The sequence below is a fragment of the Oryzias latipes genome, chromosome 3 (genome assembly GCF_053564925.1).
Source record: "Oryzias latipes strain Hd-rR chromosome 3, Olatipes_Hd-rR_3.1".
In the NCBI taxonomy this organism is placed as follows: Eukaryota; Metazoa; Chordata; class Actinopteri; order Beloniformes; family Adrianichthyidae; genus Oryzias; species Oryzias latipes.
In genome coordinates, this window is record NC_136239.1 from 6,083,743 (window position 1) to 6,103,188 (window position 19,446).

General features: G+C 42.9%; 2 protein-coding genes across 2 annotated transcripts; one reads left to right on the forward strand and one right to left on the reverse strand.

The window, feature by feature from the left end:
* Nucleotides 1-338: 338 nt before the first annotated feature.
* Nucleotides 339-13,653, reverse strand: mtch2 (mitochondrial carrier homolog 2). The gene is made up of 13 exons (XM_004066801.5): nt 13,498-13,653; nt 10,459-10,543; nt 8,407-8,513; nt 6,945-6,971; nt 5,657-5,713; nt 4,484-4,541; nt 4,343-4,394; nt 4,213-4,272; nt 3,857-3,950; nt 2,295-2,342; nt 2,148-2,215; nt 1,997-2,072; nt 339-887 (listed from the first exon to the last, which is right to left on the reverse strand). Exons 1-13 carry the CDS (start codon nt 13,582-13,584, stop codon nt 801-803), a joined length of 906 nt encoding a protein of 301 aa, XP_004066849.1. The 5' UTR covers nt 13,585-13,653; the 3' UTR covers nt 339-800.
* Nucleotides 13,549-16,364, forward strand: LOC144990918 (uncharacterized). The gene is made up of 8 exons (XM_078944169.1): nt 13,549-13,747; nt 14,773-14,843; nt 14,966-15,142; nt 15,662-15,720; nt 15,801-15,848; nt 15,943-16,023; nt 16,113-16,244; nt 16,327-16,364. Exons 2-8 carry the CDS (start codon nt 14,816-14,818, stop codon nt 16,345-16,347), a joined length of 546 nt encoding a protein of 181 aa, XP_078800295.1. The 5' UTR covers nt 13,549-13,747; nt 14,773-14,815; the 3' UTR covers nt 16,348-16,364.
* Nucleotides 16,365-19,446: the final 3,082 nt, after the last annotated feature.

Here is a 19,446-nt window from a genome sequence, read left to right on the forward strand (position 1 = left end):
CTATTCAGACTGAGGAAACTAGCAGAGACTACCTCGAAACATGGGTCAGAGAGCGGTTCCTGGTCCCGGACCAGGGTCTGCTTGGGTGCGTTCAGATTGCGAATATGTTCCAGATTATTGGGGGAAATAAACTCTGCTCACTTTAAGCAAACCAAACATGTCCAGTCTGAATACACCTTCAGTAAAAAACACGTTTTTCTCCAATGTGACTGTATTTAGGGCATAGATCTGGATTCTGGGTTTTTCTATATCATTTAATGAAATGATTTGCTCTAACAGAAATGAGTTCAAACATTTCCATGTCCTTCAGGAGAAAATATGACATCTTAAAGACAAAAACCATAAAAATTTAGTTTTATTCGAGTCAGAATGGCAATACATGTCCCCACCGAGCCCTGCATATTCACATATTCATCTTCATCAAAAACGCCCCTTCATCACAGAAACTCCCAACAGAGAGCTAGACCGTCAACAACCAGCCAAACAATCAACAAGAAAATCATCTAACAGAAGAACTTTTGTAATGATACACATGTCCAGAAACAGACAGTAGATGGTTCCAACACTCAATCATGACGACAAAGTCACATCACCATGTCTATAAGAGCAGGGCTAGAGGGGGAGGGGGTCCCTGTGATCTGTAAAAACCCAGACGTCTGCCCCCTCTACAGCGTTAGTGTATCAGTTTATGTTTCAGCGTAAAATGAGAGCATACCAAAAGAAAAGAGATGAAGAACCAGCTGTCCAACCCAAAGCTCAGGCATGAACCTCCTCCGTTATCAGCTCAACTTTGTTGAGCTTTAAAAAAACCTCTTCTGTTCAATTGCATACATCTTGCCTGCTGGAAGTTTCCGGAAAAATAAGCTATTGCCTCTGCTCATGTTGCCCTGCAATGAAAAAAAGAGAACATGTGACCCCTAAAAATTTGAATGAACAGACAAAAAGCTTCATAGCAGAGGGGGACCATGCTTCAATCAACACATTCATTAAAGCTTTCTGAGAGAGGATCTCCAAGCATCTGTAGACTTCAGTCACAGGATATGGAGAAAACAAGCCGTGGCTGTTAGGGAAGCTACTGTTTGCAGGCGGGGGAGGATGCTTTGTCGTGTCCGCTCCGGAAGAGGCTTCGGACCGCAGTCCGTCACGCTGTTCTGCGTTAGCGAGCTGCCGTACTCAGAAGTGTCTCCCGGGAGATTTGTATCTCCAGACAGAGGACGGACTGTGGAGCGGACGGAGGCGGCTTTGGAATGGTCGTACCGTGATTTATCCATACCAATCACTATGTTACATGTCATCGGACAACCCTACAGTCAATCAAATAGTAGGACGTCATCATTAGTCGCAGGCCCCCCCAAACAACCACAGAAGAAGAAATTAGGAGTCAGTTGTAAACAAGGGTCCGACATTGAGCAAGATGATCTTCTAAATGGGCTTTAATTATTGTTATGATTATTATTAAGTGCGTGTTTGGGTATAGTTTTTTTTAGTCTGTACGCCCAGTGCTTCATACTTGGCCAAACTTAACGTTAAGATTAGGTTAATACATGCTAACAACATTTAGCCGTGGATGAAGTAAAACTGGAATAACATCAACCTTTATTTTGTCTGGACCCGACTGGTAACACAAATTCACATGATTGTTTGCACGGTTACTCAGGAATGTTCATTCCAAAGCTGCTTCCGCCCGCCCCAAAGTCCGTCCTCTGTCTGGAGATACAAATCTCTAGGGAGACACTTCTGAGTCCGGCAGCTCGCTCACGCAGAAAAGCGTTACGGACTGCGGTCCGAAGCACAACGTAACAAAGCACCCTCCCCCGCCTGCAAACAGAAGCTACGAGTCCAGCATTTAGCACTGTATGTGCACGGTTTACCAGTTAGTTTATCCGTAAGATCCTCTCAGCTTTATGAAGCAAACTGCTTTACGTTGCCACAGGTTACCCAAGGAACTGCCTGTAGGCTGTGGTCATGTGATGGGCGTTTACTTTTTCAGACTTACCTCTCGGCTCAGGTGCCTCCAGCAGTCCACCCAGCTGGGATAAATGGATGCATAGGGAGGCAGGCCTCCAGCGAGTCTGTTAGGACAGCACAAACGTCAGAGCCATGACACAACAGCGAGCTGCAGCGCGGCCAGCCATTGCGAAACTCACCCGCAGTTATTGATGGCCATGAGGTTGGACACCAGGACAAATGGGTACGTAAGCATACTCGCAAGGAACTGGAAGAAAGACAAAGGAAGACGGATCAGACTCCACCAGGGGAAGACAGCGGGGCAGATCTAATGTTGTTCTGCTCACCCCAGTCCCAGCTTGAGAGCAGTTCTTTATTTCTCCTTTGTGATTCATCTGCAAATTAACAGAAACCAGGAAAGGACTGTCAAAACCCTTGAAGCACAGAGTTGTTTCAAGGGTTTTTGCAGCCCACAGGATGGACCACAGACAGATTTTCAAGGCTCCAAAACGAACCGATCAATCAGCATCTGCCGTCATGTCGACTGCAGAGGAATTCTCACTGAGACCTCAGCTCCCGTCATCTCAGACTAATGGAAGACATTTTTGAATCTTTAGGGGTCTGTAGAGTACTTGGGCAACTGTGACAAAACATTTTCATAAATGAGGAAGAAATGTTTGAAAGCCTAAAGGAACTGTTGATATTAGATGAAAACAAAGGAAGATTTACTTGTTCAGACAGATTCAACCCTGAGTTAGATGCCGTGAGGTTTTTACAGCAGAATGTCAGATATTTAAGCCACAGGTTTGTTATGATCAGTGACACAGCTGACATTTCAACCAATTCATTTTATTACCTCTTACTAACAATAATAATACGCACGACAAAGCTGCCTCCTTTAAAATATTTGTGTACTCTTACTGTGCAGGACAGCACTGAAGCACTCATCCTGGCAGCTCAGGAACAAGCCCTGAGCACCAGAGCAATAGAGGCTCAGATCTACCACACCAGACAAGACCCAAGGTGTAGGCTGTGCAAAGAGGTGCCTGAAACAATCCAGCACATAACTGCAGGGTGTAAGATGCTGGCAGGTAAAGCATACATGGAGAGCCTCAATCAAGTGGCTGGAATAATATGCAGGAAAATGTGTGCAGAATATGAACTGGAAACCCCAAGATCAAAATGGGAAACACCTCCGAAGGTGATAGAGAACGAGACAGCAAATATCCTGTAGGACTTCCAGATCCAGACTGATAGGATGGTAATGGAGAACCAACGAAACATTGTAGTGGTGGATAAAGAACAGAGGAAAGCCGTTGTGGTGGATGTGGCAGTGCCAAGCAATGGGAACATCAGGAAGAAGGAACATGAGAAACTGGAGAAATACCAGGGAGTTAGAGAAGAACTGGAGAAAGCATGGAAAGTGAAGGTGACAGTGGTGCCTGTGGTAATTGGAGCACTCGGGGCAGTAACCCCCAAGCTGGAGGAGTGGCTACAACAGATACCTGGAAAAACCTCAGACCTCTCAGTCCAGAAAAGTACAGTGCTAGGATCAGCTAAGATACTGCGCAGGAGCAATACTTGCTTTTCGTGTCTGTTTATTTTCAGTTTGGTGAGCGGCCAGCTTCCTTGCTGAGGGTCATCTACAAAGGTTAGGAGCTAGAGAACAGCCAGTTTCCGCATCTTGCAGAGCAAGCACTGGTCAACAACATATTATCAGCAGTAGAAGTCACAAAAATGATGACTGGGATTTCAGGCTGATGACATAAGTAGATCAGACATGACTCACATCAAGCATACCTTCTAAAGGCTAGTAAGACCATTCCTGCAAGTTAGCCCTCATGACAAGGGTTACCGTACGTTCTTACCCTTTTCAAAAGCATGGAACAGATTGACAGAGGGGACGTACCGAGTCGTCGATGGCGTAGGTGTTGATTAGATGAGCCAGCATGTTACAAATCCACAGAGAAAGGACATCTCCCAGTAGACGAGGGATCAAACCCCTGGGGAGAAAGCGTTACACATTGATCTGCCAAAACCATGGAACTGGGAATGATGATCACTAAAGTAAATGCATCCCAGGGGGCTTCATGGCTTTGGCAGATGAATTAGGAAAAGTTCAAACAACTGGAAACCATTGGAACCATTTGCTCCAGTTACTTTTTTTTTAAAACTGTCTTAGTTGCCAGAATGCCAGTCAAGATTTTTAAGCTAAAAGGGGCTGAAGATCCAAAATACATCATATCCTTTCTTCAGTCTACTTACGCAAAGAATCCCAAGATGCCTTCTTCTCTGTAGATTGTGACGATGGAATCAAACACACCACTAAAAACAGAAAAATGTCAAATGTATTTTTGAAAAAATATCTTTTTAGCATAAAAGACAGAAGCCATACCTATATTTTGTCTCCCTTCCAATAAACTGAACCATACATCGCAAAGTGATGACTAGAAGACAAGAGAAGGTGGCATGTAAAGATGCTTCATCACTCATCCAACAACTGAACATTTCACAATCAGAAGAAGTCTTGACACACCGTGGAATGGATGTGTGATGACCGTAGCACATGATCGGGCGATCATCTCCTTGGTCGTCTGAAGAAAAGACCAACATTGAAGTGTTAGGACAGAAGGGAAAACATGGAGCATCTGTGATGAACGGGAACTCTAGATGAGAAGAAACCAAGCCAACGGAGCAGTTCCCTCCTGCACGCGTGTGAGTATCATAGATTCACGAATGTGGCAGAGAAAACACTAGAGGTGATTTCAGATGGAGGGATTTTTACATCGACTACCATGTTAAATAGTTTAACTTCACTTTAAATAAACGGACTCAGGTCAAACAGCCCAAACATGTGGGGTCTCCCTAGTGGTCTATCAGGGACCTCCCATTGACTGTATAGGAAAACTTGAATGAGCGAGTGTGACTTCCTCCATTCCTCCTGCTCCAGCAAAATTAGGCCAATTCAGTTGCCATTTTTCCATGATATGGACTTTGCCATGTTGGAGCCAGACGACGTAAGTAAACATTGACTGGTCCCAATCGGTTAACGGTTCTACGACAACTACTGTCGCCAATCAGAAGTGAGCTTGTTAGAAGTCCATATCCCTTCTACTGAAAGGAAGGGGTATTGAGAATGTGTCAAAGGTTTTGAACATTCGAAGTGGGGGCCAGCGGGCCCCATATGCTTCTACTGAGGCATCTGATTGGTCAGTTTATAGCTTGAAAAACGTGGGACAAAGAAATTGTATCACTACAAAAATGAGGATTATCATGAACATGTTTAAAAAGGTATCGGATCAGGAATGGTTATTCTGACAAATAGAATGACTGAGTGACAGCTGTTTATTTCTCTATAGAAGTTTATGGGATTTGGCTTCTTGGAACCAAAGGTTACTTCCTGTTTGGAACGCAAGGGGGGAGGAGTCACTCAGTCCAGCTCTCATATACAGTCAATGGGACATCCTTTTGTCATTGCATACATGCTTCATCTGGCCCAGCTGTAAGCAATAACACCTATGAATGTTCCTGGCCGTAGTTTTAGTTGTTTTATCAATTACAATCACAACATCTGGATTTGACCGTTTGTTCCTGAAGGGAACCAATTGAGACAAAAAGATGCAAATTTCATGAATCAATTTTTCATTTTAGAGGTTCATCTCTAAGTGACGTGACGCTGTTTTGATGATCACAGCAGTTTCCATCTTACCTCTTTAACAACAAGCTCCATGGAGTCCTCCGCAGACACATGTTTTTCACCAACACCCTGGACATCACAGACATTAGTTTTAAGGATATTATATATTTTAGGACATTTCTGACTCCCACAATGAGGACATTTCTATTCTGGAATGGCAACAGGATGTACAATAGAAAGGGCCAGAAGAACAAAAAAATAAAAAAATATAAATAGCTGCAAAATTTACATCAATATGAAATCAATTAAAAATGCATATATAGTCATAGATCCTCAACAGGGCTGCACGATATGAGGAAAACGTGCCATGTGCGGTATCCGAGATCAATATTGCGATGACAATATGACTACAGATACACGAACAAAACAAGAATCAACTAATCCATCATTTTAACACTAACACATGCCTCCATAGCAGGCAAGCAGCTAACATAAAAGGAATTCATTTGATTGGTCGTCGTTTATTTGATTCATTAAACACTTCAAGCTACTATGAATGAAGAAAAGAGCAACATTCTGCACCGACTTCTCATTTTCAATGAGCCATTCCGTCTACCTGTCATCACATGTCAGGACTTCTGTTGTGTTTAACGACTCTAAACTTGATCCGGAAAAATATACTAAAATCTCACTGAGAACAGAAAATATATTTATTGTCTTTATGCGTTTTCTTTCTTACATAATATTTTGTTTGACATTTTTGGGTGGGCTGGATAAAAGCGTTTTAGGAGACATTTATGGTTCCCCACCCCAACTCTGAAAACACATCATGAAGTTTGTTCTTTTAAAGTTTCCGGTTAATGTGTGTGTGTGAATGGGACTGTGACTGGAAAGGGCTTTGGGCCTTCGAGCAAGGTAGAAAAGCGCTACATAAGTATACGCAATTTACTCCAAGTGTTTCTGAAATTGGTCCTGAATAAAGGCAGAAATGGCGCCGGTAACAGCAAATAGCAAAAGCTCTTCAAACCACCACAACCCCTTAACCATTTACACAATTGACACAATCCCCAGCGATTGACTCCAATCTTGGTTGTGAAAGATATCTTAGTATGACATTGATATGTTACAAGTTTAGGTCCTAACGTGTTGCACATTGGCGCAAAGCCGCTTTTCTCCACGTCAGAATCAGAAGTGAGGTCTGTATTTAATTATATAAACAGGTGAAGCGGTTTGATAATTCAAGGTACATCGACACCAGAGCCTCAGTGTTGATGTATCTTAATTCTTTAATAAAGATCCAGTGTCAGAAGGTTAAGGAACAGTTAATTTGATCTTTAAGTTAAACAAAATATATCCTCACCTGAGATTTATCCTGGTCCTGATATTTCTGTGAAACGAGAAATAAATAAAAAAAAGTCAAAAGAACTCAGTACAGACTACTGAACTATTATCACACTGAAAAAAATCTAGCTTGCTCTTCAGCTCAATGTTTATTAAAGCCTTAGCTACATGAGGTAAGGAGGTTGACCTGCTGCAGGTTTTTGGGTTGTGTGGGGGGTCATAGAAAGGGGGGCTGCATCTTAAGGTGTTTTGCAGTCCCCATGAGGCTCATACGGCCACCTTAAGGGATGGCAGGAAAATGGGATGTACCACTGTGCGTGTGGTAATTGTATAGAGAAGGATGAGGCTTATGCAAGTTGCACACACTTTTGACGTGTGGAGGATTCTCTACTACTAAAAAGGTGCGAGTACTGGCCCCTTCCTAACCCCCCCTGCAAATGCTGCACACATGGGCTGTGTAAGAGCGCATAGGTTGCTTTTGGTTGAGGCTCAGACAACCTACACACCCCGACTGTGCAATCTCCTATTTTCTAAAGCTACCTTCACACCAGCCTTGGCAACAGGCATTCAAGTGACCACTTCCAATGAAAAGTCTATGCAGATGTGCCAATATGTGCCTTTTTGGTTTCCCTGTTCAAAACTCTCGCGTTCACACATCACTACACAAGATTTTAAGTCTGTTTTTGGGATCTACGTACAACGCATGTTGAAAGTTAAACCAGTTTAACTTTGACCCACCAGGGAATTGGATTTGGCAGCGAAAGGTGGGCGGTGTTCTTTTCAAAACACCGAAGTACCAATCACTTGAAAAATGATCATGAAGGAGAAATTAATAATTGCAGTTTGTCTCCGGTCGGAACTCAATCTTTCATATATTGGCACAAAGCTGTGAAAGAAAAGCCTGCAGCCAGATTCACCAGATTTACACCACTTTGACCTTTCACACCAAGCTGCTTCCAACATGCACTAGTATCGTGTGGAGACAGTCCCCCGTGAACACTGTTGAAAGCCAGCTGAAGAGTTCCCGTTTTGGCTGGTGTGTACGTAGCACAACAGTCAGGCTGCACACAAGGAGCGCACACTTATCACATGAAGAGTCCTAATAGGCAGCTTGTGCAGTCTGCAGGATATGAGGAGGTAACAAAAGTGAAAACTCTACACAACATGCCTGCATCTCACTTCCTTCACCCTTACATGATTTAGGTTGTTCTCTAGGACCTGCCAGGATGGCCGTAGAAAAAATGTGCATGAACATTTTCTCTACAGGCTCACTGAGCGGTCTACCACCTGGATATTCCGTGCAGGCCACCAGTGTACAGATTTGCTCGTATCCACCTGTAAGTTGTGACTGAGGCTTTACATTAATGTAAAAGCCATGAAGACTGTAACCATTACGTCCATCCAAGTGGGAGGGGACTAAAAGGCAGTAATGAAGTCTAGGTCATTACACTTCAACAGAACAAGTAACACAATAAGGGTACCTCCACAACTTTGCTGTGCACAAATGTGCCAATGGTGCTGGCACAGAGCCTTGGAACAAGTCCTTTGAAGAGACCGACTTTCCCGTCGATCTTTACGATATGTTTTGCTAAAACACAAAGGAAAATAAAAGTTACACAAATTTAAAAAGGTATCAATAATTTATGCACTGTGGGGCAGTGGTTCGCGCTCTTGTCTCACAGCAAGAAGGGCCCGGTTCAAGTCCCGGCTGGTGGACCTGAACCAGAACACCAATGGGGGACCTTTCTGTGTGGAGTTTGCATGTTCTCCCTGTACATGTGTGGGTTCTCTCCGGGGTCTCCGGCTTCGTCCAGCCGTCCAAAAACATGCTTCATAGGTTAACTGCTCACTCTAAATGGTCCCTAGGTGTGAGTGTGAGAGTGCATGGGTGTGTGATTGTGGCCCTGTGACAGACTGGCGAGCTGTCCAAGGTGTCCCCTGCTTTCGCCCAGGGGTTGGTGGGATAGGCTCCAGCAGTCCCGTGACCCAGAAAGGGACCAACACTGGTTTAGAAGATGGATGAATGAATGAATCATTTATGGAAAAAACATTCAATGAAACCTAAGTTGTATAGTCTTTGAATTATAGGTTGAAACTTATTTGGGAAATACTTGAACATTTTTGCAAAACCATAGTAAACGTCAATCATGTGGATCATAGATTGCAGCTGTTGTTTCAAATCCAAAGAACTCCCATTTTTCCATGATGTGGACTTAGACATATTGGAGCCAGACTCCAGAGATAAGAAAACAAACCAGCAGTGATGACTTTGAACTGGAGCCAAATATGAATTTTGAGTTTCTTTGGTAACCGTTGTCACTCTACTGCCCCTGTGGGTGACTGACCCGCCTCGCAGACCTGTGCTACAGCACCGACCCCTTGACCTCACAATGAATGCAGGTCAACTGGAAACTGACGGTAAAAAAAAAAGAAAAAGGAAAAAAAACAGAGTTTTGGGCGGAGCCAGGGACTGCAAATACATGCTGAGAAAGCAAGTAGATAAGTGCAAGTTATCTAAAGTTAAAGTCCCACACCTAGATGTGTGATACCTACTCCACCCAGTCCGTAAGCACAACAGTAGTTGCTGCCTTTCTATGGTGGGAAATCTTCAAACACAAGATTTAAGATGATTCAGGATTCTTTGTTGTCGTTTTACCACAGGGATAAAACAACATTTGTGTCTCTGGTCCCGGGCCAGCCGCTTATAGTGAGAAAGACAGGAAGTAAGAGACATATCAATATGATACATTATGATTCCTCTTGAGTTTTGCACAGAGGAGAATGTTATTATTGCACAGAAATTAGCGTTGAGGTTTATTTATTTATTTTTTTACAATGATCTTCCAGAGTTCAGCAGTCTAACTGCTTCTGGGAAGAACTGTTCCTCAGTCTGGTGGTCCTGCAGTCTCCTGCCTGAGGGGAGCGGGGAAAACAGAGGGTGTGAGTGGGATCTGTTAGGATGTGCGAGGCTCGTTTCCTGGATCTGGTTTCATAGATCTCGGTGGTGGTCTGCAGGCCACCTACAGCCCACAGTCCTCCGCACGGCTTCAGCCACTCGTTGCAGAGCTTTTCTATTCTGTACATTTTTAAAAAAAATAGAAGCTTTCATTTTTGTTTGGTCCATTAAAAAAAATGTACTTCTGATTATCTGGATCTTTCAAAGTAGGGATGATCAAATATGTGTTTGTATATTGACCAAACAGTAAAAATGGAGCAGCCTCTAGGCTAGAACATCCCCAGAGGAACTCATATTCATGGTTTTTCTTGTGTGAACAGAAGCAGTTTAAAAATGTGTCCCAGTAAATACACAAACTGATGTGATCCTGCAAGTATAATGAATTATTACATATAACTGAAGTTTGTAGAGGGGGGTAATCCCAGCCTCTATAATGTGTTGGCTCCCTTCAGGTCTGTATGTCAATCCGGCATGTTAGAGCAAAGAAAGAAACAACACATACAGGGTGGGGGTCCCAGAGGAAACGCGACACTAATTTAAGTCCTAATAACATCAAACACAAGAGACTTGGACTCACCATAAGAAAAGAGTCCGGGAAGCTGCTGAACCTGTCTGCCAAACAGGTTTCGACCCAGGGTGGGAGGCAGAGGCTCATGTCCAACCTGGTAACACAAACAGGAACCGTGTCACGCTTCTACATGCTAATCTTGTGGTTTGTATCTGTTCATTTCCCTCTACTGTAGTCTTTACAATGAAGCAGTGATGACAGGCCTATTTATACATTTTACTTTTACACTCTTGTTGATAATGTGATGTAATGTACAATTATTTTGTATTCTGTTGCATCCATTGAACTTGTGAATTTTTGGGGAGCTTCTGCTTGAATTTCTCTACAGGATGTCAGAATAGCCTCCCAGAGCTGCTGTTTGGGTGTGAACTGCCTTCCACACTCAGAAATATTTTACTTGAGGATGCTCCAAAGGTTGTCAATGGCGTGGAGGTCAGAGGACTGGGACCACCTTTTATGCCCATAGCAGCCAACGATGCAGAGGTATTCCTTGCAGCGTGAGGAGTACCTCTGTCATGCATGAAGAGGAGTTTGTTACATTAAGCACGATTCTTCTTGGACCACAGAAGAAAGTCCTCAGTCAGAAACACCACCCAGTTTCACACCTTCAGGGACCAACCAGCTCTCTCCCCATGATTCTGTCCCAAACCATGACTCCACCACCTCCTTAACATGGGACACGGTGCAGATCCACCAACCACCCACTACTCCATTTATCTGGACCATCCAGGGTTGCACGGCACTCCTCAGTGAACAAGACTGTTAGGAAATGAGTCTTCATGTATGTCTGGGCCCACTGCAGTGGTTTCTGTTTGTGAGTCTTGTTTATGGGGGCCGAATAGAAGGTCTACGTTGAACTGCCAGCCTCTGGAGGATCCTACACCTTGATGGACTCCAGACACACCAGCAGCTTCAAATATGTGCTTGCTGCTTTGTAATGGTATTTCAGCTGCTGCTCTCTTAATCCCATGGATTTGTCTGACAGAAACCTTCCTCATTCTGCCTTTATCTGCACCAACCTGGGAATCAGCCACAAATATTTCAATAATATGATGATCACGCATATGTTTTCCTGAAATATCTAAGGTTTTCATATCTAGTCCAAGGCATTTAACTGTTTCAGACTTTTCAGATTATCTGGCAAACTATTTATCACAGGTGTCTGAGATGGATGTCGGTAGGCCTGCACAATATACCGCAAATTTATAGTTATCGCAATATCCAGCTCTGCAATATGCATATTGCAAAAGACAGTGAAAATCGCAATAAATTGTAAACCTTAAATGTGTTAATACAGCCTTAAGACAGCTTGAAGCATTTAACGAATCAAATAAATCCATTTATGCATTTGATCAATCGGATGGACGCCTTCACCTTGTTGACCAATTGGATGGAGGACTATTATGTTAGTTGTTTGTCTCCTATGTCAACGAGGGTTATTTGGAGTATAATTTTTAAATGGTTGCAATTAAATGAGAATGATGTTTTTGCTTATTTTGTTATTTGTTTATATACCGCAAATTATACTGTTATCGCAATATTAATCTTAAATATCGCATATCGCGAGTTTTCCTCATATCGTGCAGCCCTAGATGTCGGTGATCCAAAGAGCCTCGAGACACAAAATCGTCCATGAGTTAAATTGAGGGACAAAGATTTTTTTTCTTGTCAAACTTAAACACAATTTGCATAATAATTTGGAACACATTATATGCAGCAAGTATATGAAGTTATGACAAAATGAAGCTAAATCCACCAATAAAATGAAGTAGATTGAGGCTACAGCAACACTAGGGCTGACTGAGTCAAGTGACATGCAGAAATACTGTTCATGTGTGGAACACAGAGACAGCATGTAATAGAGAAACACACGATGGATGGAGGAAAGAACCAGCAGCAGCAGCAGATCTGGAGCTGCAGCAGCAGATTTCAGCTTCAGAAATTAGGATGGAGACACTGAAACGCAGCAGTGGCTGGTGTGCAACACTAAAGAAGAGACTCATCAGACTCCCTGCATGACATGACAATGGAAGAGCTTCAGTGATACTTTCAGGGCTGAAATGATGATGCATTGCCAGGAATTAGCAGACTTGACCCAAAGCATTAAGTTTTCCAGCAGCCTAACTCATTTAAAAATATGAAAGTTTTTTTTTTCTTCTCTATTTTTTTCTTCTCTAATTATGGAATTTCCCCATTGTGGGATTAATAAAGTCATCTATCTAACAAGCTTTCTGTCAGAGAGCAGGTGTTGATGTCCCCACCTGCGTATAAATAACTGGTAGGAGATTTTGTGTCGCTTCCTGATGTTTAGGGGGACTCAGGTTGGAGAGCACGGGCGTAAATGACGTCATCACGTAACGGTGGAACCTTCAACGGTCATTTATTTGAGAAAAGCCGTGAAATTTTGTTAGATAAAAAAATGTGTTAGAGGGTAAAGGACTGTTCTCCCGGGCCTCCGTTTCCCGCCTCCGGGTGGTCGCGGCAGAGCTCAGCGCGGAAGCCCGTCATGACTCGACCGTCAACGGCGGAGGAGTCACGTCCTCCGAACGTTCCAGTCACGGGAGCTTCAGCGCGAGGACGCCGTGGATTGGAAGTCTTCAACTGATTTTCAAAACATTCTACTTTTACATTTTAAAAAAAGTGAAATGATAGTGAGCTCGAGGCGGCCGGTAGCGTTAAGCGGCTCTCGTCTACAGCGTTTCGGAGGAAGTGGTGAACCTCACCCGCGCGAGCTGACCAACCTCCTCTGCCGAGCGGCACGGAGCAGAAGGTCACGGGGACGGAACAGGACCAGGGAGGGAGCGGCGCCAACGCTCCTGCAGATCGTCATGACATTTTTTTAAATTACATTTTTAATCACAACCACTTCATACGTACTTTCCGAAACCTATACTTTTATTTTCTGCTGCGCGAGCCATCGAATCGCGAATGGGAGACATTTGGAGACCGGCGGTCTCTTCTCATTTAGTTAAAGAGAATTTAAAGACACTCATAAAGCCGAGACCGGAACTATCGTTGTAAAATGTCCACTAGCGACTATTGACTTACCTGGATGAGAACTTTAATGTACATAAGAGGATGAGAGAGGACGGTGAGCCCTGATCCCAACAACACTTGGCCGCAAGTGTCCGCCATCTTTAGACAGGGGCACTGACAGGAAGTCCCTTCGGCTTTCAGCGCTGGAAACTCCGAAGATCACATCGGTGCTGCCCCCTAGCGTTTGCAAACAGTACAGCGATTGGTGCTGCCCCCTAGCGTTTGTAAACAGTACAGCGCCTCAACTACTTGGCGGTGAGGGGTGAGAACTTTCATTGCTTCTACTTACTGCTCTGAAGTAAGATCTGCACTAAAAAAGGAAAAAGATTAAAGACAGAATTCAGTTGAAGCTTTCTTTCACACTCATATACACACATAAGCAGGCTAAATTTGGAGAGAACATTGGAGCAGTGAGGGACTACAGAGCAAATATGATTTGTATCCCTAATGTGTTTAAAACGATGAAGACTGCTGGCTTGATACTGATTCTGAGTCAAATTTAAAATAAGACTTTTGTTTGTGAGATTTTCCCAAAATTAATTTCCGGTATACGGCACAAACATGACACCAGGGGCCTGTTTCAGAAAGGAGGTTCAACCAACTCTGAGGTTAAACTTGAACTCTGAGTTGGTCAATCGAGAGATTAACAACTCTGAGTTTTCTGTTTCAGAGAAGCTGATCGGAGTTAGGTCAATCAATTCTGAGTGGACTGATTGCATTTAACGTTGGTAATGTTTCGAGGACTTTTTTGTTAACCTTCCCCTCTTGCAAACGTTGGTCAGTTTCATATTAATACATGCAATTGTGTTTTTAAAAGTGAACTTTTGTCTACTGTTGAACCTTTCGCTGCACGAAGACTTCTCCTTTCTTTTCTCTCTTCTTTCCGACCGTGGTCAAAAGCGCAGGGGAGATTTCCTTCAGGGCCGAAGGGAATTCTCCTTCGGGGTTCACTTCCCGTTGGAAACCCTCAACCTCCAGAGCGGATTAAGAATGACTCCAAAGCAGTTATTCTGGGAATGACACCTTCTCTTTATTTAACTAAGTGCTCCGTCCTCCGAACACACAATATATACCACGCACACACCTCCGCTCCGTGCTCACCCCCCCAATCTGCACCTGCACTCGCACCCCGCTCAGCACACACACGCTGCAACACTACCCTTGTATTGATCAAGTGGTATAGGTTTATATGGGATTAAGAAAGTAAGCAGTGCTAGCAAATTGTGTTTCCAAAAAGTAATTGTTACATTAATCTAATTCAATGTGCCTGATTTCATTTTCATGTAGATGCAATCCTGCAGGAATTAAAAGAACATGGCAGCAGCTAAAAATGAAGTATAAAAACATAATTCAATCAGGTCAAATGTGAGCATGTCATGGATGTAGGCTTTGTTGACAATATTTGACATATGAAACATCTACATAGCAATACATATCTAATGTTGTTTCCATTGTTCACTGTCATTTGATTTGTCTTCAGCCAACAGAAAGAAGGCAGAGGCTCGCAAAACAGGGGGAGGCCCTGCACCCCCACCTCTGACAAATGCTGAGGAGATGGCCCTGAGTCTGAACACTGGAAGGCCGGTGGCTGAGGGAATTCCTGCAGGGAGTTCATCAGAGCCAGTCACTCCCCAGGACACAAGTGCCTTCATAAAATGTAAGAGGCTTCCCTCTGTATGTATGTGTGTATGTATGTATGTATGTATGTATGTATGTATGTATGTGTGTATGTATGTGTGTATGTATGTGTGTATGTATGTATGTATGTATGTATGTATGTATGTATGTGTGTGTATGTATGTATGTATGTATGTATGTATGTATGTGTGTGTGTGTGTGTGTGTGTATGTATGTATGTATGTATGTATATATATATATATATATGTATATATATATCTATATATATATATATCTATATATATATATATATATATATATATATATATATATATATATATATATATATATATATATATATATATATATATCTATATCTATATATATCTATATCTATATCTATATCTATCTATATCTATATCTATATATATCTATATATATCTATATATCTATATATATATATATATATATATATATATATATCTATATATATATATCTATATATATATAGATATATATATCTATATATATAATTTTAACATTGCATTGGTCTCAACAGATTCTGATGGCAATATCGTCCTTTTAGACCATCCCGTCACAGCTGACCCCCAGGCAGTTGTAAGTAGCCTACATAACACACCAGAAATTAGCACAGGTAGTATTATAAAGTGTGCTCAACCAAGCGCTCATCTTCTCAGGATGTAGAGGATGACACACTGTCTGCTTACACAGACAGACCTATAGAGGTAATCTTATGTTTGTACATGTCAAACAATCTTCACAATCACATTCACATTATTGTGTCGACTAACCTATTCTTGCCCCCCCCCCCCCCTCCAGAGTGTGGAGGAACAACCGCCGCAGGAGGAGGAGGAGCAGGAGGTGGAAGGTCCATCAAACTCCTCTGCACTGATGAACACAGTTCAGTGACGTACAGTAAATGCCAGAGTGTTATTCTATGGTATTCATGTTGATGAACAGGATTTAACCCCACATTACTGTACTTTCAGTTACCAGTTAAGGAGTTGTATAGACTGCATCTCATTAAACAAATTGAGAAGACCGACAAAGAGATGTCTTACTTGGATCGACAGATCCTTAAGTCAGATCTGGAAATTGAAATCCTGAAACACAAGCTACAGGTATGGTGTGTATTGAGATTGGTGAATTCTATAAAGGTTTTGGATGAATATTGAATTCTGACTGTTGCTTTTCATTTTGTAGGAAATAAGGAAGACCAAATAAATTGTGACTTGAATTTATTCATTGTGGGATTCTTTTTTCGTTCATCTTTTTTCTTGTGGTGGTGGTTGATTCAATCTGAGAATGAATGGTGGCATATAAGGTCTCGGACCACCCTTCCATCCTGGAAATCTGGAGGGTGGTTGGGGTCTTCCTCTGGGTCTTGTATGTGTAGGGCAGGGTGTTGTTCCCCTCTTAATATGGCAATATTATGGAGAACTACACATGCCACAATGATGTCGCAGGCCCTCTCAGGGGTGACCCTGAGGTGACGTAGGCACTGGAAACGTGCTTTCAACAGGCCTAGGGTCATCTCCACCCTTGCTCTAGTCCTGCTGTGTGCCAAATTAAAGCGCTGCTGTGGGCCTTGTTCAGGTTCTGGGTAAGGGGTTAGAAGTTTAGGTTGGCACGGGTAACCTCTATCCCCTAGCAGAAAGCCATCAATCTCTCCTGTATAAAAGACAAAAACATCATATTGCTTATGTGGTACATTTAAGTGCATGTGTAAATGCAGTGCATACATTTACTTACCACATTCCAGTCTGTTGCTTAGGGTGGACTCACGAAATATTCGTGAGTCATGAACAGAGCCGGGCCACTTGGCTTCAACATTGGTGATGATATGTGCAGCATCACATATTATCTTTAAAGAGGAAAGAATAAGACATGTCAAATATAGCATTGCTAGGTTGATTCACCATTAACTGCATGTAACTCTATGTACCTGCACATTAATACTGTGGATTGACTTTCTGTTTACATAGTCCGCCTCATTTTCAGTTGGTGCAATGATGGGTATATGTGTGCCATCAATGCATCCTACCACATTTGGAAAACCTGAAGGTAAATTTAATAGGTCATTTGCAGAGGATGCAGTAAGACATTATCTAAACATAATTGTTCAGCATAGACACATTTGAACTGCTTTGAACACTACAAACCAGCAATCCTGTGAAACTCCTCTTTGATGGCTCTCAGGGGTTTGTGCCCAGGAAACACTATAAAAATGTGCAGAAAGCGCTTGAGAGCGAGGCACACTTTCCGAACAGCTCTGCATACAGTGGCTTTACTAATATGCTCCGCATCCCCGATATTGTACAGAAAGCTTCCATTGGCAAAAAAACGTAAAGCTGCACAAAGTATCTGCTCGGATTTAAGAGCACGTCCACGATGGCTGATGTTAGTAATGAAAGGCTGGATGAGATTGTGTATATATGTAATTGACTGCAACGAAAAACGGTAACGCTCAAACAAAAACGTATGGGGAAATGAAAAAACATCGAGTCTAGGTCTCAAAATCCTCGCACGACGTAAATGTAATTCTCTACGAATTAATGCAGCCTCCTCGTCTATTGGGTCCTCCAAAAAAGAACAAGCCATTCTTGTCACTTAGACCGTCTCTGTGTGACGGAAATGTGGGCAATGAAGGTTGAAGCGAAAAATACCGCTTCGTCTTTAAAAAGGTGAGGGGACCGGCAGAAACCTTGAGTTTAGAGGATAAAACCTGCTCCCAAACAGGTTAGGTTCACAGCGTAAGTAACCATGGATACTGACTCCGAGTATAAGTTACCTCTCTTTCAGAAACGGGTTTGACTTACTCTGCTTTCTCTGGTTTAACAAACCTCCCATTCTGAAACGGAAAACCCAGGGTTTCCCTGATTTCAGGGTTAACGCACTCAGAGTTTACACTTAACCTCCTTTCTGAAACAGGCCCCGGGTCCCTATGGGTGTGGCTGAGGTTCTGCTCCTGGAGCTGTGCTGTGCGGACTGACGAAAGAGGAGCTCAAGTCTTCACAGCCTTTAAATACTCCAGTCAGACAATTGGGCAGGCGCCAACTACAGAAACCTCCAAGGGGAGAAACCAATGGACTTATTTAATGTTTATTTGTTTTGCTTCTATTGGTTATTCATTTTGTTCTACTTTTGATGTTATTTTTCTTTTCCACCAAGAGACCAGGTTTTGTGTTTACTTTTGCCTTTGTTAAATATCTGTGTAGTCTATGTTAAATGTTAGTCCCCCCCCCCCCCCCCCCCATGTTTCCCAGGTGGTCTGATCAGCCACTATACATCTTCCCCTGTTGTGTCTTTGGTTAGGTCAGTTTGTTTCTGTTACTTGGTCTGTTCAGATGCTTAAGTTAAAGTTGAGGTTGTTGCCTGAGTTAATTATGTCTCTGTTGACCTCTTTTAAGGGCCCAGTTTGTTCATCTTTTTACATTTTTTGAGAAAAATTGAAACTAATTTTTTGATAAACTTCTGTTGTCCTCTTTGGCCGCTTGATCCCTCACAAGATGGAATGAAATGATATGAATGAGTGAATGAATGTAATGCAGCCACAAGGGAACACAATGCAGTGCTCTCTTGTGCCGGTCCCAAGTCCGGATAAATGCAGAGGGTTGTGTGAGTGCCAAAACAAACTGAACATATGAATCACAAACAGAGATGATTTTAACTTATAAATGTATAGATCTCACAATCCTTAGCATCTCAGAGAAATAGTCCTGGAAGGCTCAACTCCTCCCCTATGACTGCGCTTGGGCTCAACTCCACCCACAGTCTGGGCTGTGAAACACAGTCCCTCCAGATGGGTTGGACTCACTGCCATTCTGGAGTTGCTCATGGTGAGAGGGGGGCGGGCTGGTGTAGGCCTACCCGTGAACCCCCAGTACGGTTCCCGGATGTCGGATGAGTGGGTCATGTCCTCTAATCCTTAGTAAAGCAGTTAAATGTACCCAGCCTTCTTGGTGTCTCTTGGAGGGTTAAAGGAAAGCACCCCAGCGGGGCACTCCAGTGTCCTTCTGGGGAACTTCAATGTCCACATGGTCAACAACGGTGATACCTGGAAGGCCATGATTGGAAGGAAAAACCTCCCTGATCTGAATCTGAGTGCAGTTTTGTTGTTGGACTTATGTGCTCTGTCTGTCCATAACAAATATCATGTGTAAACACAAGGGGGTCCATCAATGCACTTGGCACCAGGACACTCTTTGCTGCTGCTAAAGAAGGATTTCTACCAAGCCTGGCTGGCTTGTGGGACTCCTGAGGAGGCTGACAGGTACCTGCAGTTTTCAGCCGCCCTGTTGAAGAGGCAGAACCTCGGTCCTG

Bases quoted from the DNA above. Each gene is read 5' to 3' on its own strand.
- mtch2 (XM_004066801.5), bottom strand. From the start codon at position 13,584: ATGGCGGACACTTGCGGCCAAGTGTTGTTGGGATCAGGGCTCACCGTC. The intron at 5,714-6,944 runs GTGAGGATATAT...TGTGATGTCCAG, and splicing joins AGGACCAGGATAAATCTCAG to GGTGTTGGTGAAAAACATGT. The intron at 4,273-4,342 runs GTATGGCTTCTG...TTCTGTTTTTAG, and splicing joins GGAAGGGAGACAAAATATAG to TGGTGTGTTTGATTCCATCG.
- LOC144990918 (XM_078944169.1), top strand. From the start codon at position 14,816: ATGAAGTATAAAAACATAATTCAATCAG. The intron at 14,844-14,965 runs GTCAAATGTGAG...ATTTGTCTTCAG, and splicing joins TAAAAACATAATTCAATCAG to CCAACAGAAAGAAGGCAGAG. The intron at 15,849-15,942 runs GTAATCTTATGT...CCCCCCCTCCAG, and splicing joins ACACAGACAGACCTATAGAG to AGTGTGGAGGAACAACCGCC.